At 48.8% G+C, this 25,463-nt stretch overlaps 13 protein-coding genes across 13 annotated transcripts; 8 read left to right on the top strand and 5 right to left on the bottom strand.

Annotated features, from left to right (window-relative positions):
• Positions 1 to 138: 138 nt before the first annotated feature.
• Positions 139 to 1,144, bottom strand: PENARI_c023G08082 (uncharacterized protein; the record flags this gene model as incomplete). The annotated part of the gene is made up of 2 exons (XM_022635575.1): positions 139 to 873; positions 1,001 to 1,144. 2 exons carry the CDS (start codon positions 1,142 to 1,144, stop codon positions 139 to 141), a joined length of 879 nt encoding a protein of 292 aa, XP_022484618.1.
• A 203-nt stretch (positions 1,145 to 1,347) lies between these two features.
• On the top strand, positions 1,348 to 2,932 carry PENARI_c023G10887 (uncharacterized protein; the record flags this gene model as incomplete). The annotated part of the gene is made up of 2 exons (XM_022635609.1): positions 1,348 to 1,380; positions 2,738 to 2,932. 2 exons carry the CDS (start codon positions 1,348 to 1,350, stop codon positions 2,930 to 2,932), a joined length of 228 nt encoding a protein of 75 aa, XP_022484658.1.
• Positions 2,933 to 5,386: 2,454 nt separating this feature from the next.
• PENARI_c023G02584 (cytochrome P450) lies at positions 5,387 to 6,439 on the top strand (the record flags this gene model as incomplete). The annotated part of the gene is made up of 3 exons (XM_022635504.1): positions 5,387 to 5,707; positions 5,761 to 5,809; positions 5,868 to 6,439. The coding sequence occupies 3 exons, from the start codon at positions 5,387 to 5,389 to the stop codon at positions 6,437 to 6,439; spliced, it is 942 nt and encodes a 313-aa protein (XP_022484586.1).
• Positions 6,440 to 6,826: 387 nt separating this feature from the next.
• On the top strand, positions 6,827 to 7,648 carry PENARI_c023G09766 (uncharacterized protein; the record flags this gene model as incomplete). Its single annotated transcript, XM_022635600.1, has 1 exon — positions 6,827 to 7,648. The coding sequence occupies one exon, from the start codon at positions 6,827 to 6,829 to the stop codon at positions 7,646 to 7,648; it is 822 nt and encodes a 273-aa protein (XP_022484672.1).
• A 335-nt stretch (positions 7,649 to 7,983) lies between these two features.
• PENARI_c023G01958 (uncharacterized protein) lies at positions 7,984 to 8,465 on the top strand (the record flags this gene model as incomplete). Its single annotated transcript, XM_022635498.1, has 2 exons — positions 7,984 to 8,262; positions 8,319 to 8,465. The coding sequence occupies 2 exons, from the start codon at positions 7,984 to 7,986 to the stop codon at positions 8,463 to 8,465; spliced, it is 426 nt and encodes a 141-aa protein (XP_022484548.1).
• A 242-nt stretch (positions 8,466 to 8,707) lies between these two features.
• PENARI_c023G08930 (amidohydrolase family protein) lies at positions 8,708 to 9,796 on the top strand (the record flags this gene model as incomplete). Its single annotated transcript, XM_022635590.1, has 2 exons — positions 8,708 to 9,009; positions 9,082 to 9,796. The coding sequence occupies 2 exons, from the start codon at positions 8,708 to 8,710 to the stop codon at positions 9,794 to 9,796; spliced, it is 1,017 nt and encodes a 338-aa protein (XP_022484531.1).
• Positions 9,797 to 10,076: 280 nt separating this feature from the next.
• PENARI_c023G04169 (uncharacterized protein) lies at positions 10,077 to 11,205 on the bottom strand (the record flags this gene model as incomplete). Its single annotated transcript, XM_022635529.1, has 2 exons — positions 10,077 to 10,548; positions 10,613 to 11,205. 2 exons carry the CDS (start codon positions 11,203 to 11,205, stop codon positions 10,077 to 10,079), a joined length of 1,065 nt encoding a protein of 354 aa, XP_022484560.1.
• A 365-nt stretch (positions 11,206 to 11,570) lies between these two features.
• On the bottom strand, positions 11,571 to 12,369 carry PENARI_c023G09558 (E3 ubiquitin-protein ligase MARCH; the record flags this gene model as incomplete). The annotated part of the gene is made up of 2 exons (XM_022635598.1): positions 11,571 to 11,690; positions 11,743 to 12,369. 2 exons carry the CDS (start codon positions 12,367 to 12,369, stop codon positions 11,571 to 11,573), a joined length of 747 nt encoding a protein of 248 aa, XP_022484518.1.
• Positions 12,370 to 12,592: 223 nt separating this feature from the next.
• On the top strand, positions 12,593 to 13,622 carry pre8 (proteasome core particle subunit alpha 2; the record flags this gene model as incomplete). The annotated part of the gene is made up of 5 exons (XM_022635474.1): positions 12,593 to 12,636; positions 12,691 to 12,710; positions 12,762 to 12,812; positions 12,861 to 13,454; positions 13,504 to 13,622. The coding sequence occupies 5 exons, from the start codon at positions 12,593 to 12,595 to the stop codon at positions 13,620 to 13,622; spliced, it is 828 nt and encodes a 275-aa protein (XP_022484588.1).
• Positions 13,623 to 14,007: 385 nt separating this feature from the next.
• PENARI_c023G07816 (uncharacterized protein) lies at positions 14,008 to 14,982 on the top strand (the record flags this gene model as incomplete). Its single annotated transcript, XM_022635571.1, has 1 exon — positions 14,008 to 14,982. One exon carries the CDS (start codon positions 14,008 to 14,010, stop codon positions 14,980 to 14,982), a length of 975 nt encoding a protein of 324 aa, XP_022484606.1.
• Positions 14,983 to 15,058: 76 nt separating this feature from the next.
• On the bottom strand, positions 15,059 to 16,495 carry PENARI_c023G03103 (uncharacterized protein; the record flags this gene model as incomplete). The annotated part of the gene is made up of 5 exons (XM_022635515.1): positions 15,059 to 15,433; positions 15,479 to 16,029; positions 16,081 to 16,133; positions 16,183 to 16,384; positions 16,444 to 16,495. The coding sequence occupies 5 exons, from the start codon at positions 16,493 to 16,495 to the stop codon at positions 15,059 to 15,061; spliced, it is 1,233 nt and encodes a 410-aa protein (XP_022484600.1).
• A 189-nt stretch (positions 16,496 to 16,684) lies between these two features.
• On the top strand, positions 16,685 to 22,519 carry PENARI_c023G01980 (MOSC domain protein; the record flags this gene model as incomplete). The annotated part of the gene is made up of 4 exons (XM_022635499.1): positions 16,685 to 16,717; positions 16,778 to 17,936; positions 18,487 to 19,154; positions 19,217 to 22,519. 4 exons carry the CDS (start codon positions 16,685 to 16,687, stop codon positions 22,517 to 22,519), a joined length of 5,163 nt encoding a protein of 1,720 aa, XP_022484635.1.
• Positions 22,520 to 23,018: 499 nt separating this feature from the next.
• PENARI_c023G08528 (nucleobase:cation symporter-2 family protein) lies at positions 23,019 to 24,932 on the bottom strand (the record flags this gene model as incomplete). The annotated part of the gene is made up of 4 exons (XM_022635583.1): positions 23,019 to 24,337; positions 24,391 to 24,570; positions 24,623 to 24,789; positions 24,841 to 24,932. The coding sequence occupies 4 exons, from the start codon at positions 24,930 to 24,932 to the stop codon at positions 23,019 to 23,021; spliced, it is 1,758 nt and encodes a 585-aa protein (XP_022484667.1).
• Between the last annotated feature and the right edge of the window lie 531 nt (positions 24,933 to 25,463).

Genomic DNA, 25,463 nt, shown 5'->3' with positions numbered 1-25,463 from the left:
TTCTTTTCCCTTGTGTTGTGATGTATATAGCGCATATATCCAGCCCTAGAGCGATTTTCGATCAAATCGCCTCTGAACAGGTGGAATCGGGTTATTTCTTCCTATGTACAAGTCCTGCTTACTATGTACGTAGGCACCTCAAGTGCTGTATGGAGGTCCTCGCATTCCACCCTCATGATAAGCAGGACCAAGCTCTCCGATCCCATTGATGAAATTCTCTTTCCAAGCACCCTCCACCCAGGCTCCATCAAAGTTGTCCTCTACTCCATCATCCTCTACCCGCCACTGCCTCACCACATTCCCACAATCATCCCAGAATACATGCAACAGACCCCCACCATCGAGTGCCACCTCATCTTCCACAAAAGCATGAGTAACAACACAAGCAGCATGATACAGGCCATACTTTAGAAGGGGGTTCGCCGCACGGGTCGCCCTCATCTGTGCCAGCATCTCTTTGATCTCATCAGAATAGTCCTCTTCACTAGATCCCGTATCATCTTCTACATAACCCAGTACCTCTCTCAAAGTCTCCTCTCGCAATTTAATGTGTCCCGTGGAACCCTCATTAGTGACACGCTCGGGGAACAGTTCCAACGCAGCTGCCACGTCTAGGCCGCCCCCGAAAATCTCTTCATCGTCGAGGACTACCCCCTCGGGACCGACGTAGGCTACGTCTTCGTTGTAGGACCATAGAGCCTCATGCGCCTCTTCTTTCTCTTTTTTGTAGCAGAGACGGATCCAGAGGCCTTCCTCTAGACAGGTGGTATAGCCAGCGTACGGCCGTAGGGCCGTAGGGCGTACTGGGAAGAGAATCTCGGCTATTTGGGCCTCAGTAGGTGTGGGTGGTGTTTCTGTGCGGGCGTTGTAGGGCTAATGAATCAATTATGTGTTAGTTTGGGGTCGTAAAGAAACGCAGCATTTCATTGAAATGGATTGCTCGGAGTATGGCAGTATTTACCTCTCTGCCCTCCAATCCTAATGCGAGGAACTGGCGTACCAGCCGTCGGCGGCGGTCTGAGGGGGACTCGGTGGGCTGTGCGGGGTTCGGGGTTTCCCATTCTGAGAGAAGATAGATATCTAATGAGAGAGCTCCCCAGGGGACCGGCTCAGGTGAATCGTTTTCAATTATTCGGAGAGGCATTGTTGTTCTACCTCAAAGAGAAGCAGAAAGGGGAATGGAGAGTACTAGAGTACTACATCGCGGATCAGGGCAACTGGGGCACCCCGATTTGCGTACTCAGCTTTAGTTGGCCCCCGCCGGGTCCACGGGTGGAGTGGAGCCCCCGGAGCCCAAGTGGGTCTGGTGGTGTTTAGCGGAGGGAAATCATGCCTTAGTGCCTGATTATGGCCTCATTTCAGGCCAACCGTCGTACACCTGTGCAGCGCTAGCTCAACCTGTGACCTTTGAATACAAATATAGGAGCAGCTGGAATCAAGGCATCTCACGGTGAGCGCTATACACCGTCTTACATATATATTGTCTCCACTACGGAACGTGACATCGCTTAGACTTGGGCTCGCCCTTCTGTTTTCTCTCCACAAATTCGTCTTTGCAAATATCACCCGTCATTTTTGTTATTTTTTCAAAAAAAGCCGTGTCATTTATGACTAATACCTAGGTAGAGCATTATGCCTAAACCTAGCCGCCTCGCTTCTATTCTACGTCTATTCGGCCTGATCTAGTTCTCTATCTACTGTAAGACTTTTCTATAGAAAATTTCACTAACTCTACTAATTATCTCCTTTAGTACACTAGGAAGCCTTAACACAAGCCGTTCGTCGAGATAGTCTCGTAGCACTTAGTCACCTATAACAAATTCAAGATACCGCTTTAGCAAAGTTGCTTAGTATAACCTATAATCTACCCCGCTCCCTATATATCCCCTGCCTAAAATGATGTACTAAGTGGACTAACTATCATAAATAGCCAGTGGTTTTATCCCTTACGAAGATATAACCATTATTCCCTCGCTCGTATAAGCTGCTAGCGGCGTTATTCTAGAACTAGGCCCCGTACTAGGAAATCAGATCTATTATTTTGATATCTCTTATGTCAACTATATCTATAGCGTTGAACCTAATCCCTAGTTCAAAGATACTATCGATGCTCTCTTAGATAAATATAGTCTATAGGATAGATATAAGTTCATAGCTTGTGGCATTAAAGATAGCGACGTTTTAAGAGAAGAGGGAATTATAGAGGGCAGCTTAGATACTACATTATGTATTTAGGTCCTATATGCCGTAAAGGATCCGAAGAACGTTATAAAGGAGGTGTAGAAACTCCTCAAACTAGGAGGCAAGTTTATATTCTAGGAACATAGGTAGAGTAGAAACCGCTTAACGACTATAGCGCAAGGTATGCTTATCTCGAATAGAATAACCGATCCGATATACAAACCGGCTAACATAAGAAAACCCTAGCTTGCTAGAATCCTACCTAGAGCATATTCGTCGGTTATGATTTAACTCGGAATGTGTTAGCGGACATTCTCAACAGTGGCGAATAGGAAAATCCACATAAGGTTAAAGAACCTCATGAACCGTTTAGTTTGCTGCCTAGAATTCAGGGTGTGCTTATCAAGAAGAAAGCATAATTGAACCCCAATGAGAGCAAATCCACCCACTCTTGAGGCTATGTCGAGTTGGACAATCAACATTAAAACAGCATGACGAATACATATGAACATCCTTGGTAATCCTAATGCACCGACGACCTGATACCGATATCTAGAAGGCGGATCCTGTCAAAGACAATTTCACCGCGCCATATCTTTATACCACAATCAGCGCCTCAGAGCTTGAGACTGTCCGCGTGGCCATTACTGCTGGCTGGAAGACCCTGTATGACCAGGGTGGCTCAAAGCTGGCATCGAGTATGCTGATGGCCATCCTAATCTTGATGTGTGGCCACGGATCGCCTGTCTGATTGGAGCTTGAGTCCCGTTACCGACACTTCAGCCGGGAATGGCATGGTGACAATAGAAATCGAGCGAGATACTTCATATGGATGGGTTTATGTGATTGAAGGCGCTCAAAGGCGGGTGCTCAGACAAGTGATATGGGCTGTTAGTGGTGGTGCTTTTCAAGAAATCGGTGTGGGAATTTATGCGGCGAAGCCCACTAGGGAATCTGAGGAAGGTCGCGAGTTCGATCCGTTGGCGGTATCGTTCTCAGACTTTGTTTTTAAAACGAACTGCACCCAGCAGTAGGGCTATCCAGACAAATTAGAAATTTCGTGATACCAGCGATTTGGTTAAACCATGCTGCTTGTCAGTATTCGTTGGGAGTCATTTCCGCTTGTTGTGTTTTTGCTCCAGGCATTGTCTGGTTCTGAATATAGGTAATTATTTTACCTTTCTTCTTTTTTTGTACCTGGTTTTGTTCATAACTTTGTCACATCATACTGTTGTGAGATGAAACTGGCATGAGAAGAGATTGAGACGGCATCAAAGCCATGGTAAAGGGGATCAAAGGGCACACCTCTGTTTCATTTGTTTGCCAGCACGCGCTATGGACCGGCTATCTCTCACGGGAGACAATACCAGCCGCTTCTTGCAATCAACTTACCCGAAGGCCGAATGAGACAATTGAAATGGTACTTAGCCAAAGCAAGTACTACTACGGTTATACTTGGTAGTATTCTAATGATTTCATTGAAAGGATTAGTTGCCGAAAAGAGCTAGCGCGTTATGCATCACCAAATTCTTCCTGCAAGCCAAACTAAATATCACCAAATCACATGTTCGAGGCTCGTCCCGTCCCGCCTATTACTCAGACTTTATCTCGGAGATATCTCCAATCACGTACTAGTTAATAGTTCGGCATGCAGGGTGGCTGATCCGGCGATGCAAGCGGACGATGGGAGCGGCTACAGAATCAAAACCTGGCCTATGAGAAATTGACCACGAACAGACTGTTGGTTTCTGACTGTTGGAATATATGACTTCTCATAGGTCACTTGAGATCGAGATCTTTGTTATTATTATTACATGATACGAACCATGAGTCAATGGAACGCTTTATTTCAGCCGCAATCTAGGCGAGCATCAGCCGAACTATTTATGGGACCACTAATCCTTCTAAGGAGTCAGACGAGATGGTCACTGGTAAAAGCTCTAGCGAGAATATGGTGAGGTGCTAACCTCACAGGTGCATGAGAGGGGCAAATTACAACCAAAGCGTGTGTTGGTGATCGGGGACTTATTTCAGGTTCTGACATGCATACGATAAGCGAACTTACCTGTACGGCTTTTATTTCTCCCATCAGATTTGATCTAAATAATGCAATATAGTAATATAATAAATCCCCACTGGACGGCCATAGCTGAGCAGCCAACATGGCTTAAATCTGCGGCTCTCTTCCAACAGTTAAAGATTTATAGGATAGGTTCGTTGTTGAGAGGCTTAGTCTTAGTGGGTCTGGCGTTTCCTTGGCTGTGCAGCTGCTTTCCCTGGATGATACCGGGGCGTTAGGGCAAGCAATCATGAGAGGCTTAGTAGAAGATGGAGATGGCCTCATTGCAACACCGAAGCCTGAAGTTCCTCGGAGAAGGTATGGGCTATTCAGGCGTTCAGGCGTTCCTTTTGGGGCCTTTTTGTGATATAAAAAGGGCTCGAATGTTCTTTCAATCCAATCTTGAGATCACGCATTCCGTTTCTATTCTTTCTTCACAATATGTTGCAAAGCATCTTAGCACGGCTAGGAGCTGCATCGTGCAGTGACTCCCTAAATTTTACACCCCGTGACTTGGGTACCTTTGCCTCCATGATCATTGTGGTCCTATCCGTGCTGTATAAAGTACTATACGAACCGACACTGTTGATTAGAAAAGGAGGCAGCCCATACGTACAGTCACTAAGCTCTGTTGGGCTAATCTCCGATCCACTTAACAAGTGTCTCGGTCTCATGAGAGACTGTTCTGGGGCTGTATTAGCTTTTATATCTCAGCTTAGACCGACCAAGCCGAAACCTATTGTTCTATCTGGACAAGAAGGTCGACGCATCTTCTTCAAAGAAAAGAATTTACATTTATACGAGACGTTTCAGGGTCTATTTGGTAGTGTGAGTACTCTCGAAGCAACCTTTCATCCCATTTACTGATGGTTTTGTCTTTCCTAGATCTCATCAGAATTTGATCCGCACCTGGTCAATGGTGTTGTCCGACGGATGAGTTCTATTCAAAAATCAGATAACTTGCAGTTTTGTGGGTTTAAATTCATTTGAATAACATTAAAAAGAGCCATTGACTTATACCGCATACAGTGATTCCATTATTATTGTCAGATTGCCAACAAAAGATGGATTCGTGGGGGACTCAAGCTATCCTCGATCCGTGCTCTGCATTCCATGAGGTATTTATACTCTACATGATGGTCGATGATGAAGTTGACAGAAACTTTCTTGTCACAGGTTGCCTTTCAAATGGTCATGCGCCCTGCTTCCTTCGATATAGCCGATGATCCAACCCTTCTATCGCGTCTAAAACCACTTGTTGATATTGTCGACTCGGCCTCCAATACGTTCGAAACTCAAATTCCATGGCTACCCACTGTCTCTTCGCTTCGCAAGATTTTATCTTCTGCTCGCATATACGGTATTATCAAAAAAGAGATCCACAAGAGAAAAAGCAGTGGAATTCAGAGAAGAGATGCCCTCCAGCAGATGCTGGATGATGGAGAGAGTACAGTTCATATATTAGGGGTATGTAAGGGAGGATCAACGATTCAAGCACCAGAGTCTAATAGCCTCTATAGTTCATGCTAGGTCTCTCTCTAGCTGGAGCCCGTGCCATGGGAAATACAGGTACATTGACCTCCATCGAAATGGCGGAAAGCACAAACTAATAATCCATCTTATACAGTAACATGGCTGATCATGTATCTTTCCTCTGATCCGCGATGGTCTTCCGCTGTTCAAAAAGAGATCGAATCTCTGATCTCAACACATGCCGCCTCTATCCCCGACCAAACTCAGACCGAAACCCTCTCATCCATACCCCTGAGAGCCTGGGAAACCCAAACACCCATGCTGGATCTCTGTATCCGCGAAACCCTACGTATCGCCCAACCCTACACAGCTGTACGGAAAAACGTCGGCCCAGAAATAACAATTGGACCCTACACCATCCCTTCAGGGGCTTCAGTTGTCTACCCGTTCTCAGATACATCTATCAACCCCAACGATTACCCCGATCCAATGCGCTGGGACCCCTCTCGGGAATTCCAGGGGGAATTTATTGGCTGGGGCGCCGGGAAACATGCGTGCAAGGGCCAAAGACTCGGAACTCTAAGTTTGAAACTCTTGGTTTCTTCTGTCTTAATGAGGTATGGGATCACCATGGAGATTCAAGGTCCCCCGGTTCCGGATTGGAGCTCTGCAGCCTGTCGACCCATGGAAAAGTGTGGAATCAAGCTTGTTGCCAAATCAGAGTAGAAGAAATCGAGATAATATCTAGGTCCTTGACCATTCATAGGCAGTTCCATAATATCTAAATCGGACGTTCCCCGCGATTCCTATCTCCCTGAAGCTTATTATCTTTGAGCCAATTAGAAAGTGGTTAATCAGGGTCCAATACCGTGGATACATATTGGCGTTTCAGGCTGAGCCTATCATCGCATTCAATTCAATTAGTGCAAATGACTCCGGGAATGTTCATTGGGTGTGGTGACGTTGGTGACGTTACGAAACCATAGGTCGCGTGTCGTGGCGCATCGCCTCAATATATCGCATGTTCGTGTATTCTTCAGATTTATAACCTCTTCACTCATCCTCAGGCCCAGGATAACCCCCCAGGCAAGAAGCAAGCATGCACCCCCTACCATGTCGAGCTCGTTCCAGCAACATCCATCCCTTATCGGCGACAACCAAGCCAAAAGCATCGCCGCAATAGTCTTCATCTCGATCGCCCTATACAACGCGCTGGAGCTGATGGTCCTCATCCCACTGAGCTTCAAGAGATACCGCAGTCTCTACTTCTGGTCGCTCCTCCTATCAGCCGTATTGGGCATCATCCCGACCAGCCTAGGAACCTCATTTCAATTCTTCGAACTCGCACCACTATGGCTAAGCCTTCTCCTTTCGAATATCGGCTTCATAATGCTAGTCCCGACACAATCGGTAGTCCTCTACTCCCGCCTCCATCTAATATCAACCAACTACCGCCTCCTCCGCTTTTTGAAATGGCTCATCATAGTCGACACCGCCATCCTTGTCATTCCAACCGTCACCCTCAACTTCGCCTCCGAATACTTTTCCCATTCACCGTCCTGGGTGCGCGCATTTGATATAGTCGAAAAATCACAACTCACCTGGTTCTCCGCGCAAGAAACCCTCATCTCCGGTATCTACATCTACGAAACAATCGGTATAATCCGGATCAGTCCGCACGAAGACACGAAACGACATAAGATCCTGTACGAGCTGCTCGCAATTAACATCGCAGCGATTTGCATGGATGTCGCGCTACTAGTCTTGGAGTATATGGGCCTTTATTTTACGCAGATCATCTTCAAGGCGTTGGTTTATAGTATCAAGCTCAAGATGGAGTTTGCTGTTTTGGGGACGTTGATCTCCATTGTGCATTCGGGTTCTTCGCATGGCGAACTGCCGAGTTCGGATATGTCACATTTCATGGCGGGGTGAATGTGCAGTATATAATAAGAGTATTAGACGTACATCCGCCCGTCGCATATCCCTCAAGTGCCGAGCCGACCTACTGTACCGCTGTGAAAAGCGGCCTGGTGAAATAAAATGCGTTTCCTCATAGTAAGCCAGGAGGAAGAAAAGACAGCAATAAAGCAGATAGAGCACCTACGAATAGAACATTTGAAATATATCAATACATGTCATGTACTTCACCCTCTTTGGGTCTAATTCGAATTCGGGCTAGATGTGACAGGTCCAAGCATCAGCGCTTAGAACCTCACCCTTTGAGATACACTCTTAGACCTACCTCCCATATAGACACTAGATATAAAATGGGCACAAGAACCATCTACCTAATCTCTGCTCGCAACATCACTTTCCAGCCAGCCAACTTCTCAATCTTGAGAGAAAGGAACCAAGGTCCACGCCGTCAACGCTCCTATGGCAGGCTAAGTCTTAGTATTCAAACGAAACTACAACCCAATGCCTCCCACATAATCGACTCCTCAGCCGACGCGCCTCCACGCATCGACCCAACCCCGCGAGGGAATATCGAGCTTGCAGCAGCGGAGGTTCCTACTCCTGGAATCAGTCAGAACTTCATGGCACCTGTAAATGATGTGAGTATATAGCACTGTTCCTAACCTAATGAGCTAGGTCTCTCTAGATCAGTAACAAGCGCTGTCAAGAGTGGACTATGGAGTATATCCGCCACCTGGTTGCGAGGGGTATTGTCGGCAAAGAGGCGATTGATATTGTTCAGTCGAAGATGGATCTACCGAGTCATGGAATTGGTCTGCAATGGAGTAATTGATATAAATTTACCCCGGCCGCCCCGAGCCGCAGTGGGCGGACCGCCCCCGTCGGGTCGTCGGATAACCTCATCCGATGCGCATAGTTCCAACGCGTAACGGCTACGCAGTATTCTATAGCTTCCGAAGTGCGGGGACCCCGGAGTGATATAAAATAGTTCATCACCAGATACATCCAGATCACCCATCTGCCCTCCTCTCCCCTCCATCTCCGTCACCTTCCCATCACCATCCACACTACACCATGCTCGGCAAAATCGCCCTCGAAGAAGCCTTCGCGCTCCCCCGCTTCGCGGAAAAGACCAAATGGTGGGCAGGGATGTTCGCCACAGACACAGAGAAACACACAGCAGAAATCAACGACGTCGGTCCAATCCGCCTAGACTTCGCCGAGAAATACGGCGTCGGTCTCCAGATCCTCAGCTATACCGCGCCAGGTGTCCAAGATATCTGGGATGCAAAGGATGCCCAGGCTCTCGCTGTTGAGATCAATGATTATATCGCCGAGAAGGTGAAAGCGCACCCAGATCGATTTGCTGCTTTTGCGTGAGTTCCCTCTACACCCTCTACACCCTCTACGTAATATCAATGACCAGCAACAAACTAACAATAAAACAGCACCCTCTCCATGCACGATCCCCAAGAAGCAGCCACCGAACTCCGTCGCTGCGTAACCCAGCACGGCTTCCTAGGCGCACTAGTAAACGACACACAACGCGCCGGCCCAGACGGCGACGAGATGATCTTCTACGACAACGCCAAATGGGACGTGTTCTGGTCTACCTGCGAAGAACTAGACGTGCCCCTGTACCTCCACCCACGCAATCCAACCGGAACAATCTACGAGAAACTATGGGCAGATCGGAAATGGCTAATCGGGCCACCGCTGTCATTCGCGCAGGGCGTTAGTCTACATGTGCTGGGGATGGTGACGAACGGTGTTTTCGATAGACATCCCAAGTTGCAGGTTATTCTTGGGCATCTTGGGGAACATATTCCGTTTGATATGTGGAGGATTAATCATTGGTTCGAGGATCGGAAGAAGGTGCTTGGGCTTGGGGAGACGTGTAAGAGGACGATTCGGGAGTATTTCGCGGATAATTTGTGGATTACTACTTCCGGGCACTTTTCGACTACTACGTTGAACTTTTGTTTGGCGGAGGTTGGCGCGGACCGCATTTTGTTCTCGATTGATTATCCTTTTGAGACGTTTGAGGATGCTTGTGACTGGTTTGATAATGCGGAGATGTCGAATACTAATCGGTTGAAGATTGGACGGGAGAATGCTAAGAAGTTGTTCAAGTTGGGGGCTTACAAGGATAGTGAGGCTTGAAGAGGATGGAACTAGCTTGAATTGAATTCATTACTATGTTGCTGCTGATTTGCTACATCTGGGTATTACATTGGACAGGTAGAGATGAAAGTATTTCGTGCTCGGTGGCGCGGGTCTTCTGAGAGCTGGGTTATCGATTCGTGGGTCGTGCCGTTGTCCTCCGGCGTCGTTGTCATCCTGTGGGTATCTTGAAGGGTATTTTGGAGGAAGGTTTGTGAGAACTTTGGCTGTGGTTGTAGTCAGTAGCTTTGGTCAGTGGCCAGACCACCCAGAGAGTGCTTCAAGCTTCGGCAACTTCCAGCTCTGCAACCGGAGTAGACTGACCGTTGGTCGAACGCTGCTCCTCCATATTATCGAATTGCTGAGGGATCTTCACAGCCTGACCGCTCAAGGGTTGTTCAAACTGCCCAGGATGGATAGACCGACGATCGTGAATAGTCGAGCGCTTGTCCCAGCATTGCTGCCAGATATCTGGGGCGTCAGACAGCAAATCCATGGCCGGTGCAAAGTAATTAGCCCGAATGGTGCGAGTGGCCCAGGTGTAAAGTGAGTAATTCTCAATGCAGCGAGTCAGCACGTCCCAGATGGCAATGATCCGACGCGACAGGCCAATTCGACCGGTGACAGGAATTCCTTCTGCGAGGATCTGGCAGTTGCGCTGACGGAGGAAGGTATTATGGACCCATGCTTCATAGACTTCGAGGAAGAGAGTGAGTAGGCGACGTTCCAGGGGACGAGGCTTTTTCAGGTGACTGTAGTTGTTAGTATCAAAGAGCAAAGCTTGGACTTGAACGAGGACCTGAACGATGAACTTACGCAGAAACCACAGTAGTCATGCGACAGTATCGCTCACAGATAGTCGTCTTCTCCTTGGACACTTGGTCAAGCACAACGGCAACCTGCTCAGCGGCGATAACTTGGTCACGCAACTTGCCATCCATCCAGACCAAGTAGCTGAGAATAATCTCCGCAAGCACCTTCGCCTCGGCAGTCTCCTTCGTGTCAAGGAATTTATCACTGTGGTGAAAGACGACCTCGTGTAAATGGAGAGTGTGGTTAATCAGAACGATGAACTGCTGGCGGGTAGTCTCGCGCATTTGCGGGTCAGCGAGGAGGTCCTTGATAGCCTCGAGGAGGATGTGGCTGCGCGTAAATGGTTCGCCGGGGTTATGGGGGGTGATGAAGGGGTCGACATAGCGAGTGCGAATGTCATTCTGGACAGCCTTGCCAAAGGCGTAGGTCCACGCGGCCTCATGTCTGTTGTTAAGATCTGGGACACACAGTTCCGCGTCAAAGTCGGGAAATGGCTCTTTCTTAGGGGTGACAGTGGTATCCGAATCGGAGTCAGAGTCCATCGCGAGTTGCGATCGAACTTCAGCGAGACGAATTCCAGATGAGTCCATGTCCATATTGATGATTTAGTTGTCACGATATTAGAGAAAAGGAATATCGCGAAGAAGGAAAATGTTAGGAGAAGAGAAAATTACAAGGCAGGAACTCCATTAACTATCATTTCCCATCACTCAATCCGAAAGCGTTACCAAGTCAGACTCAATGGTCAGGACGCTGTCATACAATTGAGCGACGGACTGTCTTCCTCAAGGGGCTGCCTGATGAATGAAGCAGCGAATTATTCAGGAACAAGACGTTCCCGAGACCATTCATCTGCTTCTCAGGTAGACACCCAAGAGTATTGAAGACAGTAATGTTCTTCGCACATTGACTAATCGACATCTCATGGGGCAGAGGAGACGGCAACTTAAGTAGTGCGAGTTCAGTCTTGCTTGCTATCTTCCTCCACTTCCTCATCGTCGGGGAGTGGCACATCCATAACCCTCTCGCCCGCCTTTTCTAAGGTGCGTCTACTCCATGACCGGACGCCTTTGTAGACAGCCTATATCGGTTAGTTAAGCCAGATAGTCAACTTGTGACACCCGTGGACATACCCAGAGGAAACTACCAACGCCAACCAGAATCACTAGCCAGTTCAGTTGGGCAGCTCGGTTGCGGCCTCCATTACGGCCGGTAACCACAGAGCGCATGTTCCAAGGGAAAGGTGATAATGCAAAGATGGCCTTGATAAGTGACAACAGGCCCAGTGAGGTCAGTCCTTTGACGAAGTGTTCCAACCAAGAGGAATCATCAACGAGTTCGTAGACATCCACGGGGCCGAGGTAAAAGTCAATGATGGGGTCAGCAATGAATCCAAGAATGAATACGGTAAACAAAAGGATGGCGATCGTGAGGAATAGCTGCATGGATGCGCTACTGATCCATCGTGCCCAAGTCAAGCGGCCTAGGCGATACTGGAAGCCACAGGTCGGACATTGCCAGAAGTTTCTCGTCGAGTACTTAGGGTCGGCATGGCGCCATGATTGCAGGCAACCCTCGTGGACATAACGCGAGGAGCCTTTGCAATGGCAGGGACGTAAGAGACGGCCAAGCTCTGGGTCGGAGGACTCGTACACCACTCGAGGTTTCTGCAGGAATTCGGAGGGTTGAAAGGTCGGCAATACTGTTTCTAGACAGATGCGACAGACCCTAGGAGGGTAATGCTGTTCAGAGTCTGCCATTGATCTCACATTGGGGAAGTGTTCAGAGAGAGATCTCAGTGAAGAGAAGAAAAGAAAAGCAGAAAAGCCCAAGTGTTCCCAACCTCCACGGCTAACCCCAATCGGGTCACCGCCTTCCAGCTCTACGCCAAACGTCACCCATCTCTGCCTACAACACCTGTGGACAGCTCCCTTTCTTCTTTTTTTCCATCTCTTCCTGTTGTGTTGCAGTTTACAGTGAATCATGGCAGACCGATACTCTTTCTCTTTGACGACATTCTCTCCCAGGTAAGGAACGCTTGTCCCGTGGAATTGACACCAGTTAACCCAGCTCCATCACAGCGGCAAGCTGGTGCAGATTGGTAAGACGCGACCATCATCCTGATCCTATGGATCCATACTGATGAAAATAGAATATGCCTTGAACGCAGTCAACCAGGGAGTTACCGCCCTCGGTATCAAAGGTAAGCTCCCAGCTCTCACCCACGGGACCAAGCTGACCTCCAGAACAGCTACAAACGGAATTGTCCTCGCCACTGAGAAGAAGTCCTCATCGCCTCTGATCGATCCTCCCTCACTGTCCAAGATTTCCCTGGTCACTCCCGACATCGGCATGGTCTACGCCGGTATGGGCCCTGATTACCGGGTTCTGGTCGACAAGGCCCGCAAGGTCTCCCACACAGGCTACAAGCGTATCTACAACGAATATCCTCCCACTCGGATACTGGTGCAGGATGTCGCTCGTGTGGTGCAGGAAGCTACGCAATCTGGTGGTGTTCGTCCTTACGGTGTCAGTCTGTTGATTGCAGGCTGGGACGAGGGTGTTGAGCCCGAGGGAGAGGCACAGAAGGACGACTCCGAGGAGAAGCCAACCACCAAGACCGGCGGCATTCACAAGGGCGGCCCTAGTCTGTATCAGGTCGATCCCAGCGGCAGCTACTACCCATGGAAGGCCACAGCCATCGGTAAACACGCAACGAGCGCCAAGACTTTCCTCGAGAAGCGGTACACCGAAGGGCTGGAGCTGGAGGATGCCATTCACATTGCGCTGTTGACGCTCAAGGAGACGATTGAGGGTGAGATGAATGGTGACACGATAGAAATTGGTGAGTTCAGTTCCCACTTCAGCTGGCAACATCAGCTAATCTCTTTCAGGCATTGTCGGCCCGCCAGCGGACCACTTGCTGGGCTTTGAAGGAGTTGAGGGCGCTCAGGGACCGCGCTTCCGCAAGTTGACCAAGGAGCAGATCGAGGACTACCTGACCAACCTATGAGAGCCATAATTTACATGTAGACTCAAATGAAATCTTTATTTGTCCAAGTCCAAACTGCAACGGGTGATTGCCTAGGCAAATGGCCCGAGACATCCCTGTCAATGTGGAAATACCAAGCCATAGCGCCCCCTAGCTGGAAGATCGAACTAAACAATGACCCCGGATTGTGACCCCATAAGAACTCCCATTTATTTCCAAGTTTCCTTTTCTTGACGCACAATTACGCGTGCGCACAGACAAGTCCAAGCCATATGCAGGAGTTGCATTTCCCGTACGACCAGTCCATACTTCCTTTGTCCTCCCTTCTCTCCCTCTTCAACACTCCCTCCTGTACCAACTATGTGGACATACCAAACGGGATGACCCTCCCACCAAACCAACCAAAATGTCCGTCCCACAGGACCTCCTAGACGGAATATCGGGCGCCCTAGCAAGAGAAGGCAACATCCTCCAAATGATCCTAGTAACATTCATCGGCCTATCCTGCTACAACGTCGCCGAATTAGTCGTCCTAGTCCTAGCCAACTTCCGCCGCTGGCGCGGTCTATACTTCTGGTCTCTCCTCGCCTCAGGCTGTATAGGCGTAGTGCCATACTCAATCGGCTTCCTGATAAAATTCTTCACGCAGACCGACTCCGTCCTCTCAGTGACGGTCTTGACAATCGGGTGGTGGACAATGGTCACAGGCCAATCGGTGGTTCTGTATTCGCGACTGCATCTCGTTCTCCGGGATGAACGTGTTCTGCGACGAGTACTTCGGCTTATCATTGTGAACTTCTTCCTGTTGCATATTCCTACTACGATTTTGACGTACGGCGCGAATATCGTTCATAGTGGTGATATGTCTTGGGTCAAGGGGTATAACATCATGGAGAAGATTCAGTTGACGGGGTTTACATTGCAAGAGGGTCTGCTGTCGACATTGTATGTCATTGAAACGGTCAAGCTACTACGACTCGGGGCAGATGTTTCTGCGCGCCCGGATTCGAGAACGATAATGTACCATCTGATCGGGATAAACTGCGCGATTATGATCATGGATCTTGTCCTGTTGAGTTTGGAATATGCCAATTTCTATGCTGTGCAGATTACCCTGAAGGGGTTTGTATACTCGCTCAAGTTGAAGCTGGAGTTTGCAGTGCTGGGTCGTTTGGTTGATCTCATTCAGGGATCTCGACATCCGATTTCTGTGACTATCGCCGATACACTGCCTCTTTGCACGATACAGCGGCCAATTGAAACGCCGGATCGAAGTGAGGATCCGCAGTGTGAGGAGGCTGAACCGAAGGATTTCTTGGCTGAGTCGCATGGAGCGAGGGTCGTTCAGAGGAGGGTCTTTGTGGAAGCTCTGAGCGTATGATGAATGACGAGGGCTAGTAGCTAATATGCTGTTTGTTTTGATAATGCATGACTCATGAATTGTTCGTATTCGTCTTTCAGGGGAATTCTTCGTCTTCGAAATCATCTTCCGAGAATTCGTCCTGGCTGTCCGCTACTTCTTCCACTTTGCGCTTCTTCGGTGTCGGTGCGGGCTGTGGCGGAGGTACGGGGTTAGATGGTTCATCGGGAAGCGTTGATGTGGAGAGTCTTGATTTGGTAAGTGGTGATTTGGGGAATGGTGATCTGTGAAGTGGTGACCTGGGATTTTGCAGCTTTGAAGAAGGCAGTGCTGGCGATAATGGAGAAGGAGTTGGTGCCTTCGGAGACCGAAAGATATGACCTTGCGCATTGGAAGGTCGAATCACAGGAGTCCGCACAGGGAGCTTTCGTTGGATGGAAATCCCCGATGGTTTATCATCATGGCAGCCGTCCTGGCTAAGTTAGCAAAGGCCTATATCACTTGAGAACCGACATACCCGCTCAATCCGAAACCGAACTACCAACCTCCCACTCTTGGGTATAAAGTTGCCCCCACGCTTGGTGACCTCCGCAAAGCGTTCGCCGCGCTTACCACGATAGATCACGACACGCGTTAGAACACTCTTTTCCCACCCACCACCCCAGACGGTAGGCCCTAAAGTAGCACGAACCTGCCCCTTGATTTTCGTGTGAGTCTGATCAAGAGCCAATACGGCGATCCTCTTCAGCGCAAATCGAGTTAAGTAGATAGAAAGCTCGTTGGTGACATTCCATCTTCGATTGAGGAGCCAGTGTAGCTCATTCTTATCTTTGATTTTGCCGCGTACAAGCTGGTCCTTGAGCTCTGACGCGCCAGTGAAATACGCTTGGAAGAGACTTGACACCGAATCGATGACTATCAAGGTTGTTCCTGCTGGTGGGAAGTTCTTGGGTGGTTTCCCGAGAAGAGCAAGAAGATGCGGCAACGTCGGCGTGCGCAAATAAATGAAGTTTTTGACATTCATTCCCATCTGTTGAAGCCGTGGTGCAGGCAGGGGGGAACTCGTATCTGACAGTATGAGTTTGACTGTCTATATGGCTCTGGAAACTGGGAACATACCAATCCAGACTACTTTGCCACCATCCTGCAATGCACTGTGTGCAATGCTCAACCTGCCGATGGGTTAGATTCGAACTCTGGCGCGAATGAGAAGAGGCTCACCCCAGCGAAGTTTTTCCGGACCCTGGCGGTCCCCATACTTCTGTAATTTGGCCGCGCACAATGCCGGTAGGGCGCCGATGGAACTTGAACTGGCCATCCAAAGCCTCGTCCAGACGCCGCGCGCCCGTTCCGATTCGGTTCGGCAGTCGGGTGTGGGCTGACGAGCTGAAGGCCTGTGTTGCTGGGGCTGAAAGCAGGGGAACTGTCGGTATGAGTTAGTATTCGGATCTTTTGTTACTGAAGAACTGGGGAGCTACTGACGCGTGTTCTCGCTGGGCGTGTCGAGACCGCGTGGGTCCTTTTTGGCGCTCATAGTGGGCGCATCAAGCTGGGAGCAGAGCTAGGCTCGAAAGTAGTAAAAATGAGATAAGTATCGAGTTCTATATATTCAATTCATGTTCTATTGTGTTTTCGTGATGGAATGAGGTGTTGACGGAGATCCGAGATCGGGAGATTTTTTGCCGCTTTTTGATCCCTGCGATCTGACTACATACAACTCTCCATGTCCACAACCGACATTGCCCTCGGCGCCTTGGTGAATTTTCCTGTTTTAATTGTCCTGGTCGCTTTTCTACCACTTTATCTTGTTTTAAAGACACCCCCGATCCGTCCGAAAGGATGTCGTCGCTTGGGACTCCCGCCAGGTCAGAGCAATCTAGACGATGAATTCGATCCGAAGTATAGCGAGGGCTTCCCTAGTGACCAGAAGGATCAGGGTCTCCCATCATGGCGCGTCAAAGCCCTGTTTACTTATCCCCTTAAGTCTTGTGGCGCAGTCGAGCTGCAACTTTCGAATGTCGTACCTACGGGACTCGAATTCGACAGGCAATTCGTCTTTGCAGAGTACAGCAAAGAAGAATGGAACATTCGAACTTTGCGCAATGCAGGATTTAACCGTCTCGCCCTGATCCATCCTGAGATCTGGGTTCCTGACCCGTCCGCCTCGGACTATGACACAAACCTGCCAGAAGTCAAGTCAGACGGCGTGATGCTGATATCGTATCCTCGCTTGACACCAGCCGGATGGAAGGGTCTTCCCATGAAGATTAGCATGGCACTCAAGATCTGTGCCAGCCGCCACACATTCCAAGTTCCATTGCATGCACCACAGGACTCCAGCTTCCCACTTGTCCCAGTCAGAATCTGGAAAGACAATCCCCTAGCACACGATTTTGGAGGTCTACTCCCAGCATCATTACACGCATACATGGGCTTCGACCACAAATCCAGTCCATTAACACTCTTCCGCGCAAGCGCACCACACACCCGCCAAATCTTCCGCAACGCACCTCGCAAAGAAAACCTAGGTTTCCAACCCAACACAGCCTTCGCAGACGCCTACCCGATTCACCTCTTGAGTATCTCAAGCCACAGAGACGTAGCAGCACGCTGCGCCTACGCAATCCCACGGCTAAGCATCCGCCGCTTCCGCGCAAACATCATCATCCAAGGACCCGCTGCATTTGCAGAAGACCACTGGAAGCGACTTGCCATTGGTGGGACGGAGATCCATGCTTCATGTCGGACTGTACGGTGTCGGTTGCCGAATGTTGATCCAGAGTCTGGAGATCGACATAAGGCCGAGCCGGATCGAACGTTAAAGGCGTATAGGCGGATTGATGATGGGGATCGGACTAATGCTTGTCTTGGGATGCAGCTTGTTCCTACTAAAGAGGCTTTTATGCTTCATGTTGGGGATGAGGTTCGGGTTCTTGAGACTGGGGAACATCGGTATATTAAGATGTTGGCGCCTGGTGAGGAGGTTGAGGGGGTTTGAATCGGTGGTTGAATGTGTATCATAGTTGTAGGATTAATTGACTGTAAGATTTGTACTTGTATTTTCGTGACATTTGTGAACTCCTAGAATAAACTTGCGGTTCGGGCCGAGATCTATGCTTGGAGATATCACGGTTAACTTATAGGTTACTTTGGTCCTCTCGAAAATGTCCAGAAAGGACACAAGGAATGGAGTAGAAGTTGAGCCTCCTGATAGGGTAAGTCTGTCTCAGGAAAAGGCGATGGATGCCTATTCGACAAAAATAGACGAAACAGATGGGCGATGCGCTTCCAGCCCTGAATATACGGGGCTGTGCTGGCCTTGGCCCAATTTACTTCCGCCCTGGGACTCTGTTCTGACACAATTTCGTCTCAACCAAAGCAATCATGGGTTTCGATTATTTTCGCGTGCGGGTGAATAATCTCACTCGTAAAAAAGGTATCTGAATTCTTTCGATCATATGCCATATGCCATATGCCATATGCCATCTTCGTCCGCAGCTACTAACAGGTCCTCTGCGAAAACAGATCCTAAACAATCTTCTAAAAAGTCTTCAGTTAAGACTGATTCATCTTCTGTTGCATCTGTGGCTGTACAGCCTTCTGAGGAACCTACTCCAGCACTTGTGCCTGTGCTCATCCAATCTTCAGATGATTCTGCTGCGCAGCCTTCTGAAGAACCTCCTGGATCTTCTGAGATACCTTCTGCAAAACCCGAGACATCTATTCCGAAGACTTGTATTCAAGATGAATTATCTGTTTCGGAGCCTGTCTCTGTGCCTACTTCCACCCAAGCCTCTTCGGATGTCCCGCAACAGTCAAACCGTCCTGAGGACGCCCCCAGAAGCCTGAACAACGAGCCCGATCTATGGCTTCGAGCGTACAAGGTGTTACAGGAGCAACAACCCGAGCTAATGAAAGCCTACAATACACATCTGGCATCCTTGCAACATGATCAAGAACATGGAAGCGGTATTCCGAATGAGAGTTCGGTGAAGTCAGTCGTGAATCAGCTACTGGATAATCGGGAGAAAAAGCAATACCGAGTGCCACTACTAAAGAAAGATGTGAAAATCCGAGATCAAGTCGAGAAAGTGGCAAGGTTCGTCCTCTGGTTTGACCCAATTGTCAAGAACGCGGTCAGTACTCAGCCATACGCAGCACTGGCATGGTCTGGTGCTTCTTTGCTTCTTCCGGTAAGTAAAATGATATACGCTGCCTGATATGCCATTGCCCGAGATAACTCTGACTCTGATAGCTCCTCACAAGTGGTTCCACAGAGAACGAGGCCATGTTGAAAGGGTTCAATTCGCTAAGTGATGTCCAACTGTACTGGCAGATCTGCGAAGAGAATTATCTCAAAAAGAAAGGTCTCGAAAAACAAAAGTATGAAAAGAAAGATCTCAATTACGAACAGCTGCTCGAGTGCTTGGTCAAGCTCTATACGCTCATCTTCGAATATCAGGCGCTTGTCATATGCCATCTCTCCAAGAAGCAGCGCTCGCGCGCTTGGGACGACATGACCAAGTCGACCGATTGGGTTGCGAAAATTACAGAGATTACCAAGTTGAGCGGTGACTACAGCAAGCTCATCGATCGTTATGAAGCAACGAAGATCAGTGAAATTCGGGATTCCAAGCTGGAACAGCTGAATTATTCCCGGCGTATCCTCGAAGACCTCCGGAATCTTGTTGAGGCTACCAGCAAGCAAAGCCAGGCGAACAACCAAGACCGATATGAGCGAGCCCTTCTCCAAGATTTTGCGCCTCGCGATGGAGGCTGGGAAGACCATAAAAATATCAATCCAACAAGGGTCAAGGATACATGCGAGTGGTTTTTCAAGGACGAAAGATTCCGCAAATGGCGCAACACCAACACCTCCAGTATCCTCTGGGTATCTGCCAGTCCTGGTTGCGGCAAATCGGTCTTGTCGCGGGCTCTGATTGATGAACAACACCTCTATAGGAGTGTGGCAACCACCGTTTGTTATTTCTTTTTCAAGGATGGAGCTGAAAATCGCATGCACGCCGCTGATGCATTGTCTGCAATTCTTCACCAACTGTTCGAGCATGACACCGAAAATCATTTGATCAAGTTTGCGCTTCCCAGTCATAGGGCACACGGTCAGAAATTGTCCACAAACTTCTCTGAGCTATGGCAAATTCTCCTGAAATGCGTGGAGTCGCCAAACACTGGCGAGATCGTTGTTCTCCTCGACGCCCTAGACGAATGTAAGAGTGAAAGTTGGAAGTCGTTGCTGGAGAAACTCGTCGAGTACTATTCCCAGCGCCCATCTGACCAACCCTCGAAGCTCAAATTCCTCATCACCAGTCGCCCATACGATGACATAGAGCTACAATTCAGAGAGTTTAATAAGGCTTCCACTTATTTTGCGTTTGATGCAGATGAAAATTCTGGTGAAATCGGCAAGGACATCGATAAAGTCATTGATGCAAAGATGGAAAACGATACAATTTTTGAGGAAAAAGACCGTCTGTTGATTGCCAAAAAATTGAAGACCATGGAACAACGCACATACCTCTGGCTGCACCTCACTTTCAACATAATCCAAGAAAGTCCCAGTTCATTTGAACAATGGCCTGATTTGGAAGAACTCCTTTCCAGTCTGCCTCAAAAGGTATCAGACGCATACGAAAAGATCCTCAGCCGAAGCAAGGATAAAAAACAGACAGCTGCTCTCCTCCAGATCATGTTGGCTGCGACGCGTCCTCTGACCCTTGACGAGGCGAACAGAGCACTCACGCTCGCTGTGAAACTGAAAACCTGCGATTCGTACACTACACTAGTGTCACGCGGTTGGCGTGAAGAAACGTTCGAGCAGAAGGTGAAAAACCTATGTGGCCTCTTCATCAGTGTGTATGACTCAAAGCTGTTCTTCATTCATCAAACAGCGAGGGAGTTCCTCATCCATCGTCCACAGCTAGGACAATGGGGGGGACAATTGGAAATGTCACAATCGCACGCCCAGATGGCTAATGTCTGTCTGCGATATCTCTCCTGTCTAGGCAAGAGCGAGTTAGAGTTAATCAATGAGGTGTACCAAGAGCTTTTTGAGGAAGATGAGGAGCCTGCAGTGAGTTTTCAAGAAATAATTGAAATGGAGATTGACAGAAAGCTTGCTCTCTCGCGGTATTCTGCACAGCACTGGGTGTACCATGCAAGTCATTCTAAAGATGAGGAAAGCATACAGGACAGTCTCTCGCAATTTCTACTCCCGCAGGGGCTATCTTATGTGATCTGGGGCAAAATTCATAATCCTGATCGATGTGATCAGGCAAGCCCCTTGTACCATGCATCCTCCGCTGGTCTACAGAATACAGCTCGGCTGTTGTTGGAGCAAGGAGCCAATCCCAATGCAATAGAACACCCACTTGGCAGTTCAATTCACGTTGCTTCTAAAAATGGCCACATTGGGATTGTGCAACTTCTGATAGGGAGCGGGGCCGACGTTAATGCAGTGGCGCCGCGCTATGGCATTCATGGCACTGCCCTTGAAGCTGCTTCAGCTGAAGGCCACATTGATATTGTGCAGCTGCTAATGGCGAAAGGGGCCGGTTTTGATGCAGAAGACCGTTACAGACGGTCTGCTTTTCGAGCCGCTTCAGCTGCAGGCCACATCGATATTGTGCAGTTGCTTATAGCGAAAGGAGCCGATGTTAATGCAGACGACTTTTTCCACCGGTCTGCTCTTCAGGCTGCTTCAGCTGAAGGCCACATCGATATTGTGCAGTTGCTTATAGCGAAAGGAGCCGATGTTAATGCAGACAACACTTTCCACCGGTCTGCTCTTCAGGATGCTTCAGCTGAAGGCCACATCGATATTGTGCAGTTACTTATAGCGAAAGGAGCCGATGTTAATGCAGGTGACGTTTTCCATCGGTCTGCCCTTCGAGCTGCTTCGGCTGAAGGCCACATCGATATTATGCAGCTGCTAATAGCGAAAGGAGCCGATGTTAATGCAGAAGACGTTTTCCATCGGTCTGTCCTTCAAGCTGCTTCGGCTAAAGGCCACGTCGATATTATGCAGCTGCTCCTAGAGAACGGGGCATATGTCAATTCCGCTTATAACAAATATGAGGGCTACAATGCTCTTATAGCTGCTTCTGAACGGGGTTACAAGGACATCGTTCAGCTGCTATTGGATAATGGCGCGAATTCCAATGCAAATGACGGTTGCGATAATGCTCTCATGCGTGCAGCCGAGCGAGGTCATATGGAAAGCGTGCAGCTGTTATTTGATTATGGTGCCAATTTCGACCTTCCCAACGATCTCCCTGGGCAAGACTTAAGTTCCCATTATTTTGGTAGCGGCTATATCAATGCCCTCGATGCCGCTTCTCGTTCTGGCCATGAAGAAATTGTGCAGCTGTTGTTGGAGAGAGGTGCGACTTGGCCAGAGAATAAATCATTGCGGCCTGGTTCCAGTGCAGATAATGCCAGTGCAGATAATGCCAGTGCAGATAATGCCAGTGCAGATAATGCCAGTGCAGATGACACCGGTGAAGATGATTCCAGTGTACATGATAGCGGACACCCATAGATCGTGATTATTTCAGCTTCACCTATCTGTATCATTTGCTTACATTTAATTTTGAATGTCCATAAAGTACTCTATCCGATCATTTATTGCAAGATGCAGTGGCTAAATATCATGTTCTGGTTACTTACTATTAGCAAAGCCGACAATATCATCCAAGCAGATATATTAGATCTATATATACTCCCTCTACATTGGTAAATGGCCGTTCTTTCCTCTCAAAAAGTGTAACTTTCACTGGGCCAAGCAAAGACTGCGCCAATTTAACGTTATATGCTCCACTCTGAGCTCCACATTAATACTTGATTGGATGCAGGTGGAACTATACAATAATCTCCAAGCAGGCTGGCTGCTCTATAATACTTGAATAATTAAAGCAGTATGTATTTATTTTGCACTAAATTGATAGACTGCAAATATGAGATGACATTGGGAATAGGTATTAAAAGAACCGCTAAAAGAAAGATATCGAGGCTAACCAACTCGCAAACCAGACAAACATTCAAGCACTAGCACTGGATGCAACAGGATGCTCCATCTTAGTAGTCGACTCATGGGCAGTAGTATCAACCTGAGTACGTCCATCATCAGACTCAGTCGAGTCCAGCATAGCAGGGACATCATCCGCCTCCTCGGGGATGAACAAGTTAAGGAAGATGCCCAGCAGGGCCGCAACAGCAAAGCCATTCTCCATGACCAGATCACAAGCATTCAGCAGACCCTCCAAGGCATGGTTATCACCGCTGTAGGTAAAGAAATAAGCGAACCACTCCGGGAGAAGAGTGACACCCATTCCAAGGGAGAAACTGGCAGTGAGAATGAACCGGTTGCGACGGGTGAACTCAACCGAGGCAATGATGCGCAGACCACTAACTGCCACGGAACTGAACAGGAAAGCAGTCATTCCACCGAGTACAGGGCTGGGGATGGAAACCAGCGCAGCGGCAAACTTGGAGAAGACACCCATGACAACCAAGAAGAAACAGCAGCAGTAGCCGGCTGTGCGGTTGGCACACTTCGTCAAGGCGATGACACCGTTGTTCTGTGCGAAGACGGACATAGGGCTGATAGTCATCAAGCCAGCAAGCAGACAGGTAATACCGTTACCCAGGACACCACCCTGGATACGGGAGTCGAAGGTAGCACCTTCAACCTGGAGGCGGGAGACATCGCAGGTAGCAGTGATATCACCGATAGACTCCATCATGATGACAATGTATAGCGCGAGCAGTGGGAGGATCAGAGGCGGGTAAACCGACAATGGGAACGTATGAACCCAAGCGAAAGAAGCCACAGGCGCAGCCGCAATACCAGAAGACTCGAAGTAGTTGCAGGCAGCTGCAACAATAGATCCAACCAGCAGACCAACAATCACAGAGCAACTCTTCAGAATTGGAGGACCCCAGCGCTCACAGATGATGATAGTAACAAAGACGAGGAATCCAAGACCGATGAACTCAGCACTACCCCAGGGTAGAGCGTGCGGCGCATCAGCACTAGGACACATACCCGGGTTAGAAGGATCAGCACCACAACCCGAGCCACCAGCCCAGTCGGTCATGGCAGACTTGATGAGCGAGGCACCGATGAGGAGGACGGTTGGGCCAGTGACGAGAGGGGGGAAGACGCGGGCGAGGATTCTGCTACTCATGAAGGACATGCCGATTTCGAGGAGGGCGCAGAGGCAGGATGTGCCGAGGAGGGCGCCGTAGCCTTTTGGGCAGGCGAGTTTTGTTCCGTCTTCGGCTGTGGGGCAGTATCCTGATTTGTACATCTGGGTGAAGGCGCCTTGGGCGACGGTGATTGTTGAAAATGATGTTCCTGGAGAAATGGTTAGGGTTGAGGAATTCGACTAGTGATTTGAGTATACATACCAACGACAGATAGCAGTCCAGTTCCAATATAGTATTTTGTTCCCTTAATGTGTAGCCGGAACATCTGAACAGCACTCAGAAGGCCCGAGACAATCAATGAAGTCGATACCAGGTATTGGTATAGTTCGTCGCCGAAGTTGACACCCGCTGAACCACCGAGCATGATGGGAGGTGAAATCACTATTTTCCTTTAGTTCCAAGTATAGCTTCGATATTTGATGTATCCACGCACCACCAGCCAACATTGCAAGCGCATGCTGCAACCCCAGGATCAAAGCCAGGACGACTGGGACGCGGTCCTCAAGACCGAAGAACGGAGCGGATTTGCGGGCCCGTTTCGTAAATGGTAACCGGGGAATAAATAGGTATGCATAGTCGTAATCTCCTAATAGGCCCTCCCTATGAACTGTCAGTCAACCAATTCCGCGTATTGTTGACAGTGTCGCATACCGAGTTGTGAAAGTCTTTGCGACATTGCGGAGTTTGTCGCTGAATGGGCGCTTAGGCGAATGGTCGGGGCCGATCTGATCTGGGCCGTCCATTGTAAATGTGATTGTATATTCTGTATGATTCTAAATACTAGATCAGGAACTAGACTTATATATGAGTCGAACCAAAAAAAAATAGCTCCATTCCGAACGTCGCTAACTAGAACCCACAGTGGAGATGACTAACAATGCGGAGAACGATAAGATGGGCGTGACCTCGTGTTATCGGGGCGAAATTGGTCAAAAAGTTCGAATTAGCAAGAGCATCGCATAACCAGCGCGAGCACTTGGCTCGAAACCGTTAGGCCCCGGCTTATCTGGTCGGAAGAGTGTTAGTCCCCAGCCAGTCATAGGTTAGTGCCAAGCATCTATCAAAGTGGAGAATGATAAGAATATTGAAGGTCTGTTTAGTCTGTAGTCCCATTATGTACTGCTATTGCTAGAAAATGATGCATTCTTAACAAATAACCACTGTTCATTGGTGAGTGTAAGCGATGGAGCCAGTGGACAGTGGGCCGGACTGGCTTACGCCACATGCTCCCAGCACGGTGGCTTTCGCATGGCCCTCCCGGGTTCGATCGAACT

This window comes from Penicillium arizonense (assembly GCF_001773325.1).
Source record: "Penicillium arizonense strain CBS 141311 chromosome Unknown PENARI_contig023, whole genome shotgun sequence".
Lineage (NCBI taxonomy): Eukaryota > Fungi > Ascomycota > Eurotiomycetes > Eurotiales > Aspergillaceae > Penicillium > Penicillium arizonense.
Note: the sequence above shows the minus strand (reverse complement) of the source record. Positions and strands in the feature narration are given on the sequence as shown.